At 36.3% G+C, this 22,661-nt stretch overlaps 1 protein-coding gene across 5 annotated transcripts in view; it reads right to left on the bottom strand.

Annotated features, from left to right (window-relative positions):
* Positions 1-9,200: 9,200 nt before the first annotated feature.
* The window catches only part of LOC149535866 (uncharacterized), a 67,497-nt gene continuing 54,036 nt past the window's right edge, over positions 9,201-22,661 (bottom strand). For all 5 annotated transcript variants that reach the window (XR_016357791.1, XR_016357792.1, XM_089806601.1 and 2 more), the window contains one exon: positions 9,201-9,478. Coding sequence is in view for 3 of the 5 variants with exons in the window: in XM_089806601.1 (XP_089662727.1) it covers positions 9,451-9,478 (28 nt within the window). In the remaining 2 variants the exon portion in view is untranslated. The remainder of the gene's footprint in view (positions 9,479-22,661) is intronic.

Below are 22,661 nucleotides of genomic sequence, written 5' to 3'. Positions count from 1 at the left end.
CAAGTTGGAAAGTTTCTAATATTGAGTTCTTTTGGTAAACTTCCACGTTTTCCGAAGTAAAATTTTATGGAAACTTTTCCCAACAAAAAACTTATAAATCAGAGCTCTTTTCATCAAGAAAAAGCACACTTGAAATTTTTTTTTTTTTTGTGCCTTGTGGCTTTTCCTGATTTTCTGACCTTTGAGCCCTTGCTGAAGTATAAGGGTCTCATCTAAGAAATTCTTGGCAATTATGCTGACGTATACAATTGGCCAACATTCTCCTACTGTATTCCTGTGGCTAAGGAGAACAATCTTGATCTTTATAAGACTTCCCGAGAATTTGGCTGGGGGTTTCATGAATTCTAAGACTGCTATGAACGTGATTTGAGGTTATCATTGGCAATTGCGCTAAAGTAAGCAATTGCTCAATCCTCCTATTGTATTTACTGTGCCTAGGAGATCGAACTACTAAAGGTAGACATGAGAATTTCACTGATTTTATTATTACAGGCAACTAATTCACTGTTAAAGGCAGCATTAGCATTGTTCTAGGCGACTTTGGCAAATATCAACCCATTCCTCACGTGAGAGGTTGGGCGACACTCATTCTAGACCAGCGATCCCTTTCCAGTCAGCGTGGAGGCATTTACGGTAGCTATTGGTGTAATTGGAGTTTAATGCACCATATATTCAAGGGTTTACAACCTTGCTTTGGGCAATAAAGTTAATCACAGCGGCCTACGAATTCAACATATCAACTACGAACTGTTGCACAAAGAAACTCCTCTACAAATTTGGGTACTAACGATTGGTTGGAGGAATTTTCTGATGAGCTGCCAATTGTCCAAAGGATCGATTTGCACTAGGAGATACGACATTGTGGAAGGTCAAATATATATTCAATAATGCTGCTGGTACAAATCAGGTTCTAGTAATTATTCCTCCTATCATCAGCCATGATAGAAAAATCAAATCAAATACTAACTACACTTCAAACCAAACATTGCCCAAACTGAGCCCAATTCCTACAGGCTGGCAAGAAACCGTGATACCACTGTAAAAACCCCTGGCCAGTTATAGTTCAACAATTAAACCTTAACACATTAATTACCTTGACAAATCAGGAGTTCAACATTTCGTCAAATAATTGGTCAACAATTCAAATATCCAAGTATGTGTTTAAATTAAAAATATTGAAATTCTCAATAATAATATAGAATTTTGACTGAATAGACAATATCGAAACTCTTGCCTTTATTTTGAAACAATTGCCACTCATATGCTAAGATATATGCACCCGCTTGCAATTTATTGCTGCAATTGAAAACAAGTTGATTTATGTAATCAACTTGTTTTCAATTGCAGCAATAAATTGCAAGCGGGTGCATTGATTTATGTAATCAACTTGTTTTCAATTGCAGCAATAAATTGAAAGTGAGTGCATATATCTTAGCATATGAGTGGCAATTGTTTCAAAATAAAGGCAAGAGTTTCGATATTGTCTATTCAGTCAAAATTCTATATTATCATTGAGAATTTTAGTATTTTTAATTTAAACACATACTTGAATATCTGAATTGCTGACCAATTGTTTAACAAAATGTCAAACTCCTGATTTGTCAAGGTAATTAATGTGTTAAGGTTTAATTGTTCAGCTATAACCGGCTAGGGGTTTTTAATTTGGTATCACGGTTTCCTGCCAGCCTGCAGGAATTGGGCTCAGTTTGGTTAGTGTTTGGCTTGAAGTGTAGTTAGTATTTGATTTGATTTTTCCATCATGGCCGATGATAGGAGGAATAATTACTAGAACCTGATTTGTACATACTAGCGCTCATGATAAGCTGCGGAGGCCAACATTTCTGAGACCTGACATGGATGCGGTTAGTATTGAGCCTAAGGTCACATTTCTGAGACCTGACATGGATGCGGTTAGTATTGAGCCTAAGGTCACTCCTTTTGCTGATGATGTGTTGGCACACTTTACGAAGTGGGATGCTTTACACAAGTGATTAAAGATCATTTGAATTTTGATAGGTTCCTAACTCAAAAACAAGAGCATTCTAGAGCGAGGCCGGGACCTGAGAGATAGCGACCTCGGCAGAATGAGTTACAAGTTGCTAGTAAGATGACTTTGGAGTAATTTGATGGAACTAGGAGAGTTACAACTCGAGCATGGATTCATAAGCTCGATACATATTTGGCTTTGCGTCCTATGTCTAAAGTAGACGCTATCAAATTTGAAGTGTTGCATCGGAATGGAGTTGCCCATGACTGGTGGTACCATGGGTTGGTTTCTTTGCGACACAATCAGATCACTTTCTACCAAGAGTTCGTGGATTGCCTAATCAAGAGATTTGAGAAGAAGGATCTAGAGGTGTACTTCCGTGAGTTGGCTCAGCAGAAGCAATCTGGTGGATTGGAGAGCTACATCAGTGAGTTTCAGAGGCTTTCAGTCATGGATTATGATATTTCGGAGCGCAGATGAGTGATGTTATTCATGGAGAGATTGAATGAGCCACTCTGTGGATGGGTGAAGTCATTGGACCCATCTTCTCTACAATTAGTGATGAGGAAGGCACGTGACTTGGAGTCCTCTTCTCGAATTAAGGTTGCTTTGAAATCTTCTGCACTTCCGCTTGATGATGAGGATTCCCCACCAATTGTTGAGGACAAGGGCAAGTCAATGGGGAGATCTAATGACACTTCTAGAGAAGATTTGAGGAGGCGTCAACTTTTCTTGATGCAAGGGGCCTTTCTCTAAGGATCATACTTGTGCATTAAGGCCAAAGGGAGTAGCGAATCGTGGTACGTGTGTTTGCATTGATATGATTGAGGATGAGTCATCACAACAATATGAGGATGTCGATGAAGATGATAGAGTTTATACTGTGATGAGTATTTATAGTTTGGTATTTGACTCACATGTTCAGGATTTGCACTGGGTACAGAGTTGGCCTAAGCCTAAGTTGGATTGTTTGTAGGATGATTGGGTAGGTATAATGAAGGAGAGTGTGTTGGGATCACCTATGAATTCGCTAGTTAGTAATGTTCTAGATTTTACATCATCAACACAAATATTCGGTGCCATGTTGCAGGTTATGTTATGGGTCCTGATGATGGCATTGGCATTCAGTTGGTTTAGTGAGGACGGGGACATCACTTGCTTCTTGTGAGATCCCAGTGAAGGTTTTTGTTTCATACCGGATTGCTTGAGGACAACCAATTTCAAGGAAAGAGAATTGTAATGTCCCCTTTTTGGCCAGTCTGTGCAGTTGATTGAGTTAGCTCATCATAGCGACCCTCGTGAGCTGATAGGGTGTTTTGGGGGTCTCAATTGATTACTTACTATTTTTAGTATGTCTATTATGGGTAGTTGCTAATTTTAGCAACCCAGTGGATGGCTTGGCAATTGGTCGTCACCTGCAGTTGATCAGGTTAATAATTACATGAACTCTTATTTATCTATTCATTGAGTTGTATTATTATAATAATGTTTACATTATTATAATAATGACTTAAAGAAATATTTCTAAAAAAGCAAGTTGGAAAGTTTCTAGTGTTGAGTTCTTTTGGGAAACTTCCATATTTTCTGAAGTGGAATTTTATGGAAACTTTTTCCAATGAAAAGCTTATAAATGAGAGCTCATTTCATTGGGAAAAAGAAAGCTTGAAATTATATTTGTTTTTTGTGCCTTGTGGCTTTTCCTGATTTTTGACCTGTGAACCCTTGTTGAAGTATAAGGGTCTTGTTTGAAAAATTCTTGTCAATTGTGTTGATGTATACAATTGGCCAACATTCTCCTACTCTATTCTTGTGGCTAAGGAGAATGATCCTGATCTTTATAAGAGACTTCTAGAGAACTTGGCTGAGGGTTTCATGAATTTTGAGAGAGCTGTGAATGTGATTTGAGGTTATCATTGGCAATTGCGTTGAAGTAAGCAATTGCTCAATTCTCCTATTTATTTATTGTGCCTAGGAGGTCGAACTACTAAAGGTAGACGTGAGGAATTGATCAAAACTTGTGTGGTGATTTTCTTTGGGTTTGGAGGCCACAATTTTATCATTACAGGCAACTAATTCATTGTTAAAGGAAACATTAGCATTGTTCTGCGCGACTTTGGCAAATATCAACCCATTCGTCAGGCGAGAGGTTGGGCGGCACTCATTCTGAACCAGCAATCCCTTTCCAGTCAACGTGGAGCCATTTACGGCACCTGTTGGTGTAACTGGAGTTTGATGCATCATATATTCAAGGGTTTGAAACCTTGCTTTGGGCAAGGGAGTTAATCACAGGGGCCTATGAATTCAACATATCAACTACAAACTGTTGCACAAAGAGACTCCTCTACAAATTTGGGTACTAACGATTTGTTGAAGGACTTTTCTGATGAACTACCAATGTTTCAAAGGATCGATTTGCACTTGGAGATAGGACATTGTGGAAGGTCAAATATATTATCAATTAATTCAAAGGGATTCGATAATGCTGCTGGTGCAGATCAGGTTCTAGTAATTATTAATTAGTTCCATAATTTTATGTAATCAACTTGTTTTCAATTGCAGCAATAAATTGCAAGTGGGTGGATATATCTTAGCATATGAGTGGCAATTGTTTCAAAATAAAGGCAAGAGACTCAATATTGTCTATTCAGTCAAAATTCTATATTATTATTGAGAATTTCAATATTTTCAATTTAAACACATTCTTGGATATCAACATATCAACTGCAAACTGTTGCACAAAGAGACTCCTCTGCAAATTTAGGTACTAACAATTGGTTGAAGGACTTTTCTAATGAACTGCCAATGTTCCAAAGGATCAAATATATTGTCAATTAATTCAAAGGGATATTTGATCCAAAGGATCAAATAGATTGTCAATTAATTCAAAGGGATCCAATAATGCTGCTGGTGCAAATCAGGTTCTAGTAATTATTAATTAGTTCCATAATTTTATGTAATCAACTTGTTTCCAATTGCAGCAATAAATTGCAAGTGGGTGCATATATCTTAGCATATGAGTGGCAATTGTTTCAAAATAAAGGCAAGAGTTTCAATATTGTCTATTCAGTCAAAATTCTATATTATTATTGAGAATTTCAATATTTTCAATTTAAACACATTCTTGGATATCTGAATTGCTAACCAACTATTTGACAAAATCTCGAACTCCTACTCTGTCAAGGTAATTAATGTGTTAAGGTTTAATTGTTTAACTATAACCAGCTAGGGGTTTTTACACTGCTTGCCTCACATGAGGGGCACACTTTCTAAGGTGGGTGGAATCTTTATTCTCCTCCACAATTCTTTTGCCTCTTAAAGCCCACCGTTGATCTTGATTAGGTGAGATGCTTGTGCACATGGATCACTCCAGATGCTATGGCCTCTTAATCTCAACCATGCAATTTTCTTTAAAAGATGCTCTCTCATTCTCTAATCTCTCATGCTTTGTACTAATGTTAAGCTGCAGGATTTTTAGGTGATTTGTGAGAACTTGGAGCATTCTTGCATCTACATCCACGTACTTGGATTTTCATAGTAGCTCCATGGCATATATAGTGTAGCTTTCTTTATGCTTAGAATAGCTCACATAGCTTAAGTAGGAAGGCTTTGTAATACCCTCCTTTTGTTAACATAGCTTGCATCTTGCATATCATATTAGTTTAGCTTGCATTCTCATTTTGAGATTCTTGGATGCTAGCACTCTTGCTCTTATCTTTTGAATGTCTCGTTCTATGGTGCACCTTGCAAGGGTTGCGCGTAGCTAGGTTCACTTGAGAGCCACCATACTCCTATTTGCATGTGTGCACGTCATAAATATAGAGCTATAAGACACCTCTTTAGATGCTCTCTTTCATGGGTATTCTTGAGGTTATTAAGGGTTTGTAAAAGTGTGCCAACTTTCTGGTATATGCTTGATCACTACTTGAAAGACGAGCAATATTTTTTTCACAAGCTCAATCCTCTCCTATTTTGCACTTTTGTACATCATAAATAAAGAGCTATAAGCCACCTCTTTAGATGCTCTCTTTCATGGGTATTCTTGAGGATAAGTGTTTGTAGAAGTCTGCCTACTTTTTCGTATACACTTGGTCACTACCTAAAAGACGGGCGATATTTTTTTCACCAACTCCTCTCTTGTTGTTTTTTCCTCATCCATTAGATTGTTTTTTTAAATCCTCTAATGTTGACTCCTCAATTGAAAATACTCAATTAGTGTTGCTTTTTCTTTGTCTAAACCACTTGGTGAAGGATCCCAAGGCTCTTTGCAATGGAAACATAAAATCCTTCTCCTAAGATCATTTAACTTTCCATTGTCCAAACAGTTTGAATCTTTCTTTAGTTGATGAGAATGGTTTTGAACATGTTTTTTATGTTTCTCTTTCTTTAAAGAAAACCACTTTGAATGAAATTTATCCTCTAATGCTAAAGGCTCCATATCCTTGCCTTTTTTAGGATTTAGGTATGTTGAAGGATTAAGGCCCTTTATCCATCTCTTGAATGGCTCCACCAAACCATCCATAAACAAAAGGAATAGCCACCTTTATGAAATATCTATAACTAGAAACAGAAGCCTCTTAAACACTAAAACAAATGTATCAACTAACCCTACTGCTTAAGATGGGCCAATTCCTTGAAGTGTAGTTCCACATCCTTTCTATCAAAACAATCGATCAAACTCTCCATAAATTCCACATATGAAGTAATCTAGTCATGCCCCACAATGACCATCTCGTGATGCCATCACTCGTGTGTTAGGCCATCAAAATGTAGCATTGCAAATTTAATGGCTTCCTCCTTTTCCATTGGGTTTAACTTGAAATAAGTATTATAGATCTGGACCCGTGCTCTAGCACTAGTCTTCCTTGAACATAGTAGGGTAATATGAGCTTGCTCACTTTCTTTTGTAGATCACTATGTTATCCCCTACCAGCTATGCAAGACAAATGCTTCAGCCTAAGATCCATATATTCTCTAAAAGAGATAGCTGCCAAATATTCTTCTCCTCCATCTTCCTAATCTCTTTGAAACTGTGTCTATAACTCCATAATTTATGACTTGTTTCCCAATTGTATCAAAAGTATTAGTAATCAATACTAGATTCGAACAAATATTCAGTTAAGGCCATACTTTCAACTTCTACATACAATACTTGTACAAAAAAAATTCTATCGATGATATTAATTAAATTGTGAAACCATGTCAGTTAATATTAAAAGCATTGTAGTTGTCAACTTAATTGCATAAAACTCTATCTATATACAAGACATTGGTATATATATTATTCTATGAAGTTGATATTGCTCTATCAAATATCAAGATCCAACAAAGCCCTAATCTCGCTAATGGCTGAAAGCATTAAATGCTTGACCAATTACATGAAGACAGTGACCTTGAGAGTCAATAAGAAAATTACAATGCTTTTCAGAGTCAATGAGAAAATAGGTTAGGTATAGATGTGATGTGTACTACATGTGTAACTTGGTGTGATCTAATTGAAAGATCTTGGACATGTGTACCAAAGCCTTTTGATTGGTTGAAGATCAGTGAGAACCACTTTAACATGCTTATCTCATAGACTTGACCAAATCCTTTGCCGATGAGAAAATATCTCTTGATATTCAACATTATCAAGCCTTGATTTTTGATGCCTCATATTCCCAAATTGCTTCATCCTCACAACTTTTCTCTATCTTTTGGAAACCTTCTCATGGAAAATGTTTGAAATAATAACTTCTTGGCCTTCATCTTCTTGAAGCAGTGAGGCACTTCATGTACTTAGATTGTTCTATAGTGACACTATCATCACAAATAGGGGTACGGTAGAAAAGGCACAAGGGTTTCCGCAACGTAGACACAAAAAGCCTCAATTTGGGGATGACTGGGGGTGGTGTAGCCAAGGGCGCGAGGATTATGTATACTATATACTAAACATATCATACTTAAAAGTACTATTTTTGAAAATATGTATCAAACTATTAAGATGTCAAATAGAAAAATTACAAGTGTTAAATACTAAATAGTAAATACTTGAGCATTGCAATTTTGAATATCAAATTTCTAATTAGTAATTAGAATATTCAATACTAAATGAAATTTTAATTGTTGAATTGGCAAATGCAAGATTTCTATTATATCAAAGATGATTACAATTAGTAGCACATTATCAAAATAAGTACAAAATGTCAATATGTGGTGAAGGGAGACCTCTTATCATCCAGTCTCAAGGAAAACTCCTCATCTTTGGACATACTAGATCCTCAAGGTCAAGATCTGTCAAAGGAACACCAACCAGCTCTACATATGAGCTGTACATCCCATTGTGTTGTTGACCTCTCCTTTTACAAAGCTATCTTGCAGTTAATGATATGCAGGGTGCTATGTACATCCACTAGCTTCTCTACTCTCCTAAAGGTAAATTTGATACTCGTAAGAGAGTGGTTGAAGCTATAAGTAAGACTAATTCCTACCTTAGAAGATGAAGAACTAGAAACCTAAGATAGCAAACAGATGGCTAGTGTAGTAATCAATGATTTCTTCCCATGAAATTTCCATCACAAAATTAGGTCCTCCTATGCACCTTCATCATAGCCTTATAACGCTTAAAGTAGAACATGTCATCCACTTAGTGTGAATCTTGTTAGCAGTTTCAGCATCATAAATCCTATCAATGCACTTGAAGAACTCTCCATTCATCTCAACATCTTAAATTGGTAAAACTCTACCAAGCCTAGGCATGTACAACCTCAAATTCAATGCATAGGCAACCATGTGCAAAGGAGTGTTCAAGTTGTCCCATTTGCACTGAATAATAGGCATAATGTGCTCATTCTAGAATTCTAAAGTGGGTTCCTCTCACACAACTGTCCTCATCTGGTTAAACATAGTATCAATGCACTCATACACCTCTCTTAGGGTAGGTGCATCTCTAGCCCCATAACTGATGACCTAGAAAATTGGAGTGACGATACAGACTATGTATTTTGCATCACTCTTCACTATCTCCTTCGCCCTCCTCCCTTGCTTTACCCTAGTTTCATCCCACCAATTCCAATCTTGTATCTGTTATCTAAATTTTCACCCCAACTCAATTCAGGCAGAGCCATAGTTATGTCAATCAATGGTGCATTTTTTTTTTTAGTCAAGTTCAGGAGCTTTGATTTCATGCAAACCAAGAAAGCAAAATCATTACATTTAATGAAGAAAGAGCATCAGATAAAAGTTTAAAACTGAATTTTATAAGTTTTTTTTGAAAATGTATATTTTGTTGATAACAATGTTCAAATGCTCCACACAAGCCATGAAACCAGCTAAAGAGAACATTCAAACCTTGAATTCGAAAACATAAATACATGTGCGAAAAAGAAGTAATAAGGCATAAGAGTCAAAGGGACCAATCATTGTCTGAATAACTAGTGGTGTTGCTACTTGCTTTGACCATGTACACTCCTAATTCCCTGTTGCCCCTATTTTCCTGCTCTCCAGCACTTAACCCTGAAAAATGAAAAGAAGAATGGGGTTAGATCCAATGGATCTAAGCAATGACTAACTTATCTCATCATTACACTCCACACATGCATCCACATTACCAAAACTCAAGCCCTAATTTGTTTCTAACTAGTTTATTTTGATGCGGTAACAGATATCTCTGATTAACAAGTGGATGTAAATGTGACTCCCACAAGGGTTCGAGCTCAATTTGTTAATAAGAGACAAAGAATCAGAGATGCATTTGAAAAGAAAAGTACAATCATTCACTGCCACAAGTATGAAATGTTGAAAGATAACAGTATTAAGCATAAAAGATAGAATAGTGCTCTCTTAAAACAATTGAATGCCACTAAGAAACAAGAAACAAGATTCAATGTTTGAAACTGAAAAAGTGCTAAGTTTTGATGCTGCTGGTCTAAACTAAGTAAATAACAAAGGCCTGACGTAGATATTTATTTTCAATCGAACAAAGATGTTTGCTTCAATCAGAATTTAAGTGTGTAACATCCAAATAGAACACTACAGAGCATAGTGTTTTCAGTTTTAGAGCAGCATAGTTGTTTCAATTTTATTAGAGCATAGAATTGTCAGTTATGGTAGCAACAGTTTCAAGAGAAATGCTTTCATAAGCAGAGATAATGCTACAAGGTACATGCAGATATAACATAACAGTTTGAGCATGAACAATGATGGAATTGTAAATGACATTCTAGGTATGTAGTGGTGCTTCTCTTATAAGTTCAGCCACTTGTTCTTCTCTGAAAGCATGAAAGAAAAAATGTCATGTATCAACTTGGTATTATCATTCTGAAGACAGTAAATCCAAAAATCATGGAGATTTTAGCAATCAATGGAGGGTATCTTTATCATATAAAAGTCTAAAATGTGTTGAAACATGGAGCAGCAGATGCACATCTTTAGAACATTATATTTCTAGATGGATGATAAGTAAGGCTGCTATATCAAAGAAAATCACGGATTAGAGATCTCCATTCAAGATGAAAAAAATTGACTGCCGTATAAGAGGAAGTAACAGTCTATATTACTCACAATAGCAGTTAAAACTACAGCAATTGCGTTGATGGAAATAGCAGAGCAATCATGTGGCACTCATGGCATCATGACAATGAGTAAAAGAGCGAAAAAATTAGAACAATACATGATAAGTAGCATCTCTCCAGCCAAGCTACAATATGTTGGTGAGTATCCACATAAATTTATAGCAGAGTTTGAAAGGTTATAAATTTTGAAGTTCTGAAGACCCCAACACCAAAATGCAAATGTTTGCTTTCAGAATGGTCAAAGGATGAAAAGGACAATCCAAAATACCCAAAAATTGCAGTGACTTTTGAAACAAATAAGAAGAAATTTGTTATTTCTTTCTTTCATTTATGCGCAGAAAAGACAGAGAAATACCAGATGTGCTCCCTAATTTTTTTAAATTTGTCTATTAAGAGTTGGAAAATGTAGAAAATCCCCCAAGTTTCGGGCCCCAAAAAATTGCCAAAGCTCATACTAAGACCAAACGGAAAATCATGGCGGCCAACATGCCATGATCTTCTGCAGCAAAACACAGAAAATGATCTGCTATTGAAGCCCAGATAATGCCAATTCAAGCTCCATGTTAACCTCAGCAAACTCTCTTGTTTCTATGACAGTGACATTACCATTCATGGAGGCCAATCAAAGCATGAAAAGCAGCAAAAAAAGCAAGAATGATGCAGCAGCTCTGTGTTTTTCTTCAAGCTCGAACCCTCATCTTTTTCCATGGCAATACCCAGCAATATGTAATGCAGAGAAACTAAATTAAAAATGCACAAAATGGCTTCAAAATGTTGAAGTATAGCTTTAGTAGAAGTGAAGTACACAATATTTAAGTATTTAAATCTGTGATTTCATCACATATATATATATATATATGGTTGACCATGGTTATGTGTTTACCAATTGTCATGAAATTACATTGCAATATTGTATTGCAAGCAACTGTATTACTTAACAGTTTAACAAACCGTCGGCACTATTATATGAGTTCATGGACCCATAGGGCCATGACTCTATGTGGCCTAGAGTCACATCCCTACGGGCACATGACTCCCCACCATCATACATATTGCCAATCGCTGGTGGTTGAGTAATCATCAATCACACAGCAATACATTATTCACTACCAGCGTTACAAATGATTTTCTGAGTATAACACAGTTGATACATATACAGTTCAGTTTGTCAGTAAATAATATATATTGTTCTTGGAATCACAAGTATATATATTCAAGATCTTCATTGTTATAGAACTGTAATCTAAATCAGATTCAGTAGCATATATATTATACTGATAATTCTATATCAGTATACTGAAATTACTAACTAAAAGATTATAGGAAGGTATCAGATAGCCTATAATCTTTTACACAAAAAAACCTCAACAACCCTCATTTTCTTCCATTCATGGCGGCCCAACAAGGGAAAAATGACAGAAATGAATGATAAATTGATCAGAGCAGAATTAAAGCCATAGAAAAACACCCAGAACGCCATCAAAAAAATACTCCAACAAACCCTCATGGCGGCAGCAGTAGAACTTTTTCTTTTTTCTCAAATTGCAAATGTAATAATGAGATGGCTTTTGATTTTGCAGCAGAACTTTTTCATTGAAGCTTCTACGAACTTTGTGGGAAATATCTTTTATTTCCGAAGTCCCATTTTCTCCTGCCCATTGTGATGTCCCCATTTTTAGCAAGTTCCTGTAGTTGGCCAAGTCAGTTCACCATAGCGACCCGCGTGAGCTGACAGGGCATTTTCGGGGTCCCAATTGTGGATTTACTATTTTAGTAGTTGCTATTTTTGGCAGTGCAGTGTGTGGCTTGGCAGTTGGTCATCACCTGCAGTAATCAGGTCAATAATTGCATGAGCTCTTATTTATTTATTATTCATTTAGTTGCATTATTATAATAATGTTAATAGTATTATAATAATGATTTTAAGAGATATTTCTAAAAAGCGTATTGGAAAGTTTCTAGTGTTGAGTTCTTTTGGGAAACTTCCACAATTTCTAAAGTGGAGTTTTAAGAAAACATTGGCCAATGAAAGCTTATAAATGAGAGCTCATTTCATTGGGAAAGACATGCTTGGAAAATATATTTTCTTTTTGTGCCTTTGTGACTTTTTCTGATTTCTGACTTGGGAGCCCTTGCTGAAGTATAAGGGTCTCATCCGAGAAGTTTTTGGCAATTGTGCTAAAGTATACAATTGGCCAACATTATCCTATTGTATTCCTATAGCTAAAGAGAACGATCTTGATTGTTATATCTCCTTGATCATCTGGCTGAGGCTTTGAGAAATTCTGAGAATTTTGAGTTTGTTGTTTGCAAATTATGCTATGGTATATAATTTGCCTTCCTCTTCTACTGTGATTTTTGTGACTAAGAAGAGCTGCATATTGGTGCTTGCATTGGAATTTGGTGGATATATCAATTGAGAAATTCCATTTCAATTCTAAGATTGTCCGAGGAGGTGAGATTTGTGTAATCAGAGAATTCAGCAATCACAATAGCCACGTGGAGTTTAAACAATGAGAATTTCAGTAAGGAATCTGAGCGCCAATATCTTTGTGCCTGCGGGTTTGCCGATAGAAGTTACCATCAATTTTGTACCCTGCAATATTGATTATTTTTCCTGCGTTCTTCTCTTCTTGGTCGTGGCTGGTCTATATACCTGTGATTTCCTTATTAGAGAGTGCACGTTCATTGATCAAGGTCAGCATTCAATTAGCAGGGGTGGGATTTGTAAAGGTGATGGTCGGTAGTTGGAAATTGTGAAGACCAGTTCATTCTCGGGGTCAACGTATTGGAGGACTAGCTGAGAACACCTACATTGTGTGTGACAAATAAAAATCAGGTTCTAGTAATTATTAATTAGTTCCAGAATTTAATGTAATAAATTTGTTTTCAATAGCAGCAATAAATTGCAAGTGGGTGCATATATCTTAACATATGAGTGGCAATTTTTTCAAAATAAATGGAAGAATAGATTCGATATTGTCTATTCAGTCAAAATTTAGTATTATTATTGAGAATTTCAGTATTTCTAGTTGTGATAAAATTTAAACACATACTTTGATAACTAAATTGCTAACCAACTGTTTGACAGAATGTCAAACTCCTGATTTGTCAAGGTAATTGATGTGTTAAGGTTTAATTGTTGAACTATAACCGGCTAGGGGTTTTTACACTACTATTAGAGCAGTTTCCTACCATCCTATCGGGGGCAAGAAAGTTATTTCATTTTCAAATCTGTTGGCCGAGTGACCAACACTTTGATTTCTCCAGCTATGGACAAACATAGGACAGACAGTTTTAGAAGTCGGTGGAGTAATGAGGAAGTTAGCGTAAAAATGAATGCTTTGGAGAAAAGTATGGAGAAACTTAAGCTTCATCAACAGAGGTTAGCAAAGAGCTTGTCGAATCCAGCAACAATTGAGAAGGCAGCGAGGTATATGATTTTTTCCTTTAGAAGGCCAACATTGAGGTTGCAAGGAAGGAAGCTTGAGTTTTCCCCTACAGGTGTCCATGATGCAAATGTACTTATATTTAATACGGCACCCACTAGTCCTATCTGCTATTTTGATGGACTCGTTTCGTAGGGGCATGTGGATGTGTTGGTGCCCATGATGGATAGTAGCACTGAGCTTCAGCAAGTTGAGGCTCCCAAAGTAGTCGTTATGGTTAGTTCAGAGGCAGTTGATGATGTAGTTGTCGCTGACTTTTCAGACTCACCGGAGGAGGGATTTGTTATTGGCGACTTATATGTTAGCTACTATAGTACTGCTCCAGTACAAGAGGTAGTTGCTTCCTTAGGTGGAACCGAGGCACATATAGAGTCACCCAACTATGATGTTGGTGTTATGGGCGTTACAACGAATTTGGGAGATGTGGATGCAGATGGTATGGACACATTTGATGATATACTTAATGATGCTATGAGTTGCACCGGGTACGATATCCCTTATCAAATATTGGGTGATGACTCTAAGGAGGTTTTGGATGAGCTCCAAGATCGATGTTTACATGATCTTACGATTGAGGTCGAAGCTAAGACATGTGAGTAGAGTGATATTGCGAGGGCTTCCATTTCTTCGGATGAGGAGTTGGTTGAGGTACCTAGTAGTTGTATCTCAGAAGCGGAGTTGCGCGAGGATGATGGCACATGTATGTGTGATCTTGTGGTGCGCAATTTTGATTCAGTTTCCTACCACAGTGTAGTTAGTTAGAGGTTATAGAGGCATGATGTGACCAGTTAGCTGAAGGTGAGCGATAGTTACATTTCTTCAGCTCTTGGGCATTATGATGTTGTCCGTCAGATGCTAGCTACATCTGGTAGGGGTGCTCCTACATCTAATGAGCGCAGTGATAGTACTCTTTCTTTAGCAGAGGTTCATGTGCTTTGACAGGCTCTCAGGATCTTGAAGCATAATTACTCGTAGCTAGTTGTTGACTGGGATTACCTTCTAGAATGGGGTAGCACCTGTCATGAGAAATTGTTAGAGAAAGAGGAGGAGGTGGTGGAGCTCACCAAAGAGCTTGGGGTGACTGTGGACTCTCTTCAATGTACTATGTGGGCTCTTCAAGAGTCACAGTCACAATTCGATGAGGTGATCATGGAGTTGGAGCATGTTTGAACCTCACCAACCCCAGATCCTGTTCATTTGTATATTGCAGTTTGTGGTAAGTTTTCTTCTATGGTTGGGGATGATGGATGTGATGATGTGGCCAACACATCCATCCAGGATATGAGTGCAGTAGGTGCAGATGAGGTGAGAGTAGCAGTGGAGTTGGGCTCTCATGCTAAATCTATTCCTTCTGTTAGAAGCGAATCTATTCCTTCATCTCATATTGCTGATAGCATTGGACAGTTGGCAGTGCCACGTTTTCAAAGGGATCAGTTGTGGGTCGCGGGAGAGCAGGTTGATGCTTCCACATATAAATTCTATTGTACTAAGTCCATGGAGTATTTGCTTGAGAGCTCGGATTTGCGAGAGAATTCATACAGGATTTCTAAGGGTACTCTCATTCGAGGCTCTCATGCTATACGACGTTTGGTGGGGAAGATTGTAGAGATCTTGGCTACAATGCTTCCCAATAGGGTTTTTGAAGTTGCGTTTGCTGAGAGGATTGCACACGATCCTGACCGACTAGCAGTTCAACGTCAGAGATTGGAGCCATCTTCTGATTCCCAGACTAATACTGATGAGCCCTTGACAGAGATTGGGAGTTTTTATTGACATTACACTTTGAGGAGTGCTCATCTCTTTTATTTTGGCCCACAGGTAGAGGATTTGGTTGCAGTTCGGTGTGGGTTGGCTCCAATTTCATACCATTGATAATGGGATGGGTTAGCACCATCCTTTACAAATAGGATTGATACCTACAAATTTGACCCCTTGCAATCTCTACACACCAAGGACAGTTTGGCAAAGGTTGGAGTTGGTGGTAGTGATTCAGGTACCTATGGTTGTTACCATCTCCATAGTGCGGTTGAGTGTGAGTATCAATTTAATAGGGACTCGGGTGTTGACAAAGTTGGGATTTCAGTTGCGTTGAGTTTCGATGGGTTGTTGCCTTCATCAGGACCTCAGGTCAGTTTTCAGAGTATTCTAATGTTGATGTTCGTTATTTGGGTGTTGATGCTACAAGAGTTGCATGTACACAGCATGGATGGTATGCAGTTCTACCTTTGGGATCAAGGTGGATTGTGTGTTCATTTTGCTCCGGAATTGCTTGGGGACAAGCAATCTTAGGGAGGGAGGATTGTAATGTCCCCATTTTTAGCAAGTTCCTGCAGTTGGCCAAGTTAGTTCACCATAGCGACCCTTGTGAGCTGACAGGGCATTTTGATGGTCTCTGTTGTGGATTTAATATTTTTATTAAGTCTATTTTTAGTAGTTGTTATTTTTTGCAGTGCAATGAGTGGCTTGGCAATTGTTCGTCACCTGCAGTTAATCACGTTAATAATTGTCTCTTATTTATTTAATAATCATTAAGTTGCATTATTATAATAATATTTATATTATCATAATGACTTTAAGAGATATTTCTAAAAAGCATATTGGAAAGTTTCTAGTGTTGAGTTCTTTTGGGAAACTTCCACAATTTTTGAAGTGGAGTTTTAAGGGAACTTTGACCAACGAAAGCTTATAATTGAGAGCTCATTTCAATGGGAAAGACACGCTTGGAAAATATATTTGCTTTTTGTGCCTTTGTGGCTTTTCCCAATTTCTGACCTTGGAGCCCTTGTTGAAGTATAAGGGTCTCGTCTAAGAAGTTCTTCGCAATTGTGTTGAAGTATACAATTGGCCAACATTATCCTACTATATTCCTGTAGCTAAGGAGAACAATCTTGATTATTATATCTTCTTGATCATTTGGCTGAGGCTTTGAGAAATTCTGAGAATTTTGAGTTTGGCATTTGCAAATTATGCTGATGTATATAATTTGCCTTCCTCTTCTACTATGATTTATGTGACTAAGAAGAGTTGCATATTGGTGCTTGCCTTGGAATTTGGTGGACATATCAATTGAGAATATCCACCCTCTATTTTGAGATTCTCTTGGGAGGTGTGATTTGTGTAATCAGAGAATTCAGCGATCACACTGGCCATGTGGAGTTTAAAGGCTGAGAATTTCAGTAAGGAATTTGGAAGCCAATATCTTTGTGTCTACAGGTTTGCTAATATAAGTTACCATCAACTTTATGCCCTGCAATATTGATTACTGTTCCTGCGTTCTTCCCTTCCTGGTCGCGGCTGGTCTATATACTTGTGATTTCCTTATTAGAGGGTGCACGTTCAATAATCAAGGTCGGCATTCAATTAGCAAGGGCGGGAGTTGTAAATGTGATGGCCGGCGGTTGGAAATTGTGAAGACCAGTTCATTCTCAGGGTCAATGTATTGGAGGAAAAGCTGAGAACACCTACATTGTGTGTAACAAATAAAAATCAGGTTATAGTAATTATTAATTAGGTCCAAATTTTTATGTAATCAATTTGTTTTCAATGACAGCAAGAAATTGCAAGTGGGTCCATATATCTTAACATATGAGTGGCAATCGTTTCAAATTAAGTGAAATTATAAAGTTAAATTATAATTTTATAATAAGTCATTTAATAATTAATAATAATTTGGCCACTGAAAATATAATTACTTCCAAAATACTCGTCATTTAAATATGGCCTCTGAAATAGGAGTCATACCTATTATTTCTCCATGTGACCAAATGCACTTTCCAAAAATAAAAAGGGTCCATCTCAATCAACACCCAACTTACCACAAGTTGTAAGTACACCAAAATTAAGCCCAAACGAAGTCCAATCTGAGCCAAACAAAGACCAACCTATAGCTTGCTGAAATGTCGAGAAGACAAGACCCTTCCAAGTCAAGTCATTACCTCAAAAGACCCTCTATCCACAATAATTAGCCTACAAGGATCACAATAATAGGCTAATCCCTGAAACTCCAATACTGGCAAAAATGGGGACATTACATTGACAAAATGTCGAAATCCTGATTTGTCAAGGTAATTGATGTGTTAAGATTTAATTGTTGAACTATAAGGTAATTGATGTGTTCCTCCACTTTATGAGTAGAAATATGTAGTTGCACCTACAATTGTTACCCCTATGTTTTTTAAATAGTCTAAATAAGTTGCCTACCAAAAAGCTTGTTGACCTCAACTTGTCTACCAAAAAAGGTAGTAGGAATTGCATCTCTAATGTCATCTAGAACCCCCCAAAGCTTGTTGACCTCAACTATATAGCATAAATTTTTAGGGAGCTTCAAAAATTCACATGCTCTGGTACATTTCTTGGCCAAAAGAAGAAGTGTACATTAACTCTAGTGATGTTGACAAACCATTTGATAACATAAATGTTACATTTGCATTTCCTAGACTTCTGAAACTTGGGTTTGCAAATACCTTACTTGTGATCCTCATTCAAGAATGCAAACATTTTTCTATTGGCCTTAATTGTCCTAGTATTCAGATCATAATTCTTTGTAAATTCAACCAAGAGTTCATTGTACTGGCTGGCTAAAGGAAAACAAGTATGGTAGAGTCAATGTCTCATTGTTTTCAATGTTATGTTTGAAGGGAGGTGATCGATACATTCTTTTCTTTTCTTTTTTCATGTCTATGTGCTCTGTGTTTGTGTCTGTGACCTTTCACCATTTAGAAACCATCGAATATCAAGCATAGAATCCTCCAGGTAGCCTGTTGATCAACATTGTCCTTGCTGCAATCCCTTTACTTGTTGTCATTTCCCTACTTAAAGCTCAAAATTAGTTATGCATTTCAACGATTTGAATAAATAATAATAAATTTCTGACTTGAAACAATCGAATTAATCAATGAATTCCACACCCAAACTTACTAATTCAATTCACTGAAAGTTGTAACTAAAATCAGTTATGAATTTAGTCCTAACAACTTGCCAACATCGGGTTGGCTGATGTTGCCAATTTTGGTTATGATAAACTTTCGTAGTTTTCTAGTTTTCTATGGTTGGTGTTAGCTTAGTTGTTCTATTTCTCTGTTGGTTCTTGCAGACTACTGGTTCTTGATGTTTAGTTAGTCTTTTGTCTGCTGGTAATGCGCTGGTTACCAGCTCTTTGCTTGTATGGGCCGACCCCCTTGTTTTGGTCGCTTTTAATTTCAAAAACAACTTGTGAAACTTACCACACATTATGCACATGCATAATTTTGTGAACTATGAATCGAAGTTATGATTTCATCAAGCACCAAGGTCATACTTATCGCAAATGTCAAAGGATCCAATAAAGACTCGGCAAGATCAAACTCATGAATTCATGAATACATGAAGTTAGATTTATAGGAAATTTACAAGAGAAATCACCCTTACTGCAAATGTCTGCAGACTTGGGTCTGCAAACTTCAGATTTACTGACCTTCTCTGGCTCAAGATGAGTCCCAAAATGATGCAAAAAGGCCATAACAAGTTCTTAATCAGATTTGTTATCATTGAGTAAACTCAAAATCATATGGTGAACTCCATCTTCAAGTAGAGTCTTTAGATCTTTGCTTATAACTTAGCTCAGCACCTTGATACCTTGGACTGGTCCCAATAGATGTGTTTTGTACAAGGGATAAATCTAGAAACAAGCCTTGGAGGATAAGGATGCTTAAAGAATTTACATAAATTTCTAGAAAAATTGCCTAGCTACAGTTCTCAGACTTGGGTCTGCAAATAACTTACTTTCAAAATCCCTTTCAACTTCAAATTGACATTCAAAAACTACAAATCTTCCCCCTTCTATCCTGCAATCATTTGTTGCATGATTTGGTGGCTATGGAGTATCCTATGATCTATTACCAAAATCGTCCCATACACAAGAGTCTCCTGATTTTGGTCTGCACAAATCAATGTTATCTCTAAATGTTGCACCTTGACGAAGTTTTAAAACTCAATCACTCTGAGAAACATGGAAACACTCCTAGGTAGTGGGTTTCCACAAAATGGAGTGAATCTTTGTATTCTAGGTCGCTTCCTATATGATACTTCACCTAAAATTGATGTAGGATTGTAAAATACTTAGCTGGAAAAGGATAAGAAGGATTTCTTGCATGAACTTTAAATACAAAAAGGTAAACTTTACTAAAACATTAAGATGAGAAGGAAAATGACTTGAAGACTTTCAAAAATAGTTCAATATTGGCACAACACTAATATCAGAAACTCACATTAAATCACTTTATAAGAAGGATTGACCTCAAACAGATGCTAACAAGAATGATAATATTCACAATTAACAATCTGAAAGGAAGTAAAACACACAACTTATAACCTATCTGAGTATCAAATATTTACTTGTAGGTGCTAAAGCTGAGGCATTCACTTAAGGACTCAAAATGAATTACAAAAACAACATCAGATCAGAGACTTACATTCAACAAAGTGAGTACAGAAATGGCTTCCAAACTATTTTGCATTCAAGCTCCAAAAGGTGACACAATAACAGCCTCATACAACTGGGTTACAATACAATCTACAAATATACCATGAATGACTCAAGAGAGATCACTCCAAAATATGTCTTTGCATAAAACTTGAAACCCTTACAAATGAGCCTTCTGCTCATTCTTTTCTACATTCAACTACATTTAGGAGAGGAATAACTCCTTGGTCGAATTCAATCTTTAAGGTCATTCTTGAGCCCCTCAAAGGACTTCAAAAAGCAAAAAATATGGCTCAAAAGTCATGGCCTCAAAATATCAACATAAAGACCCTTCATAAACGTAGTCTCATCCCTCGAAAAGCCTATAAAATTCACCGAAAATCAATAATTCTTTCAAACTTTAAATCCTATTACCATCACATCTGCACTAACTTTGCAAATCTCCTTGTTTGGGCTTTTTAAAGGTAAAATTAATTATCTGATTTTTTTTTACCACAAATATCATATGATTCATTTATCTAATCAATATCAGAAATATTAATTAGATTAATAAATTATAACTTTGGTACTTTTATTAATAATATTTTTAAAAATAATTTATACTTTATTATTTTAATTATTATTATTTCTATTTACAATATTTATTAAGCGATAAATTAACTCATTTAAAAATATTATTAATTTAATTAATATTTATTAAAATAATAAACTATAGATTATTTTTGGATGAGGTTTGATTCCTTTGAAATTCTTAATAAACTATAGATTAAGTTAAAAATATTAATAAGCGATAAAAAATATAAAAATTATTTAAACCTAAAAAAATACCTTTTGCACCTCTAGCTTATATTAATAAAATGATCTAAAAATAAATATCATTTTAATAATTATAACTAGCTCTGAATACAACAATAACCTCGAAATTTTGACAAACTTGAAGTGATGAAAGACGATCACTTGTAAAGTCCACGTCTGTGAGGGAAATAACTTGTCATTGGGAATTAAAAGTAAATCCCACAAAAATCGATGGAAAGCATCTAGAACAAAAGAAGCCCTGAAGCAATTAACTGGATTTCATTTCTAATTTGCACTTTGGAGAAAATGTGGCTCTATTGTAGAACCGTCATCATAAAGAATTTCTTGGAGTTTTTTGGCAATTTTGAACAGCATTTTCTGGGCGTGTACCCCATTTCTCTATTCTAATTGTGACTTCAATCCTTTCCTTTATTTGCTAAAGTCTGAAAGGGAAAGAGGGATTTGTTGGAGATTTTGATGGTATTTTTTTATGGACTCAAACTACAATATTTTGTCATTTTTCCCATCAAATTTGATGTCTTCACCTCATGCTGGCCACCAAATGCAAATACCCTATTGAGAGGGGTTACTAGAGTTTAAAATTGAAAGTTCATAGTGGGACCTATCCATCGCTTTGGTCTTTTCCTTGTCTAAATGCTTCAAGGTAAGTATTTTCATTCTTTGTTGATCTCTTTCACTGTCAAATTTGCAGAATTTTGGAAGAAAAAATTCCTAACAATTAACATTTTGTTTCCAATGGATGTGGCCTTGCTATTGACATTTGGTATTTTGAAGTTATTTCTTTTGATTTTAAAATACCTGTGTCTCTGGATGTATTCTCAGCAAAAATGAAAGAGGGCTTTCATTTTTTTGTTATATATTACTTGCAGGACGTAGGTTTGATGCATAAGTCGTGATTATTTTGAATCTGACCATTGTGATTTCTGATTTTTTTAAGTCTTTTCTATAATCTATGAGTATGGAAACGACACCTAAGGTTTCTTCTCTATTATTATCCTTAATTCATGTCGTGACTCCTCTTTATGGGGTTAACATTGGCATCTTTTGAGACTCTGGTTGTACCTTATAAATCTAGAACATTTACTCTATGAGCTTTTGCATGCTTCTATTACATCATGTATTGATTACACTCTTATGATGATCACGTGACCATACCTTTTCCCCTTTGTTCTTGCCAATGCCTTGAAGATCCCCTTTGTTCTCAATTTCATTAGCAAGATCTATAAGGACTTAGCATTCATTCTTAAATATTTTTGTCACTGATATTGAGGTTTGGTTATGCTTACTTTCAACTAAGTGTTCCTCAAATCTGAATGAGTGTTTAAATCTGATTGGATATTATGGCTCTGAATTGTGTTGATAAAATTTCATAATATAATTTCTTCTTTTGAAAATGCATC

This window comes from Cupressus sempervirens, chromosome 10 (genome assembly GCF_028749045.1).
Source record: "Cupressus sempervirens isolate cs-2001-9-10 chromosome 10, ASM2874904v1, whole genome shotgun sequence".
Classification (NCBI taxonomy): Eukaryota; Viridiplantae; Streptophyta; class Pinopsida; order Cupressales; family Cupressaceae; genus Cupressus; species Cupressus sempervirens.
Note: the sequence above shows the minus strand (reverse complement) of the source record. Positions and strands in the feature narration are given on the sequence as shown.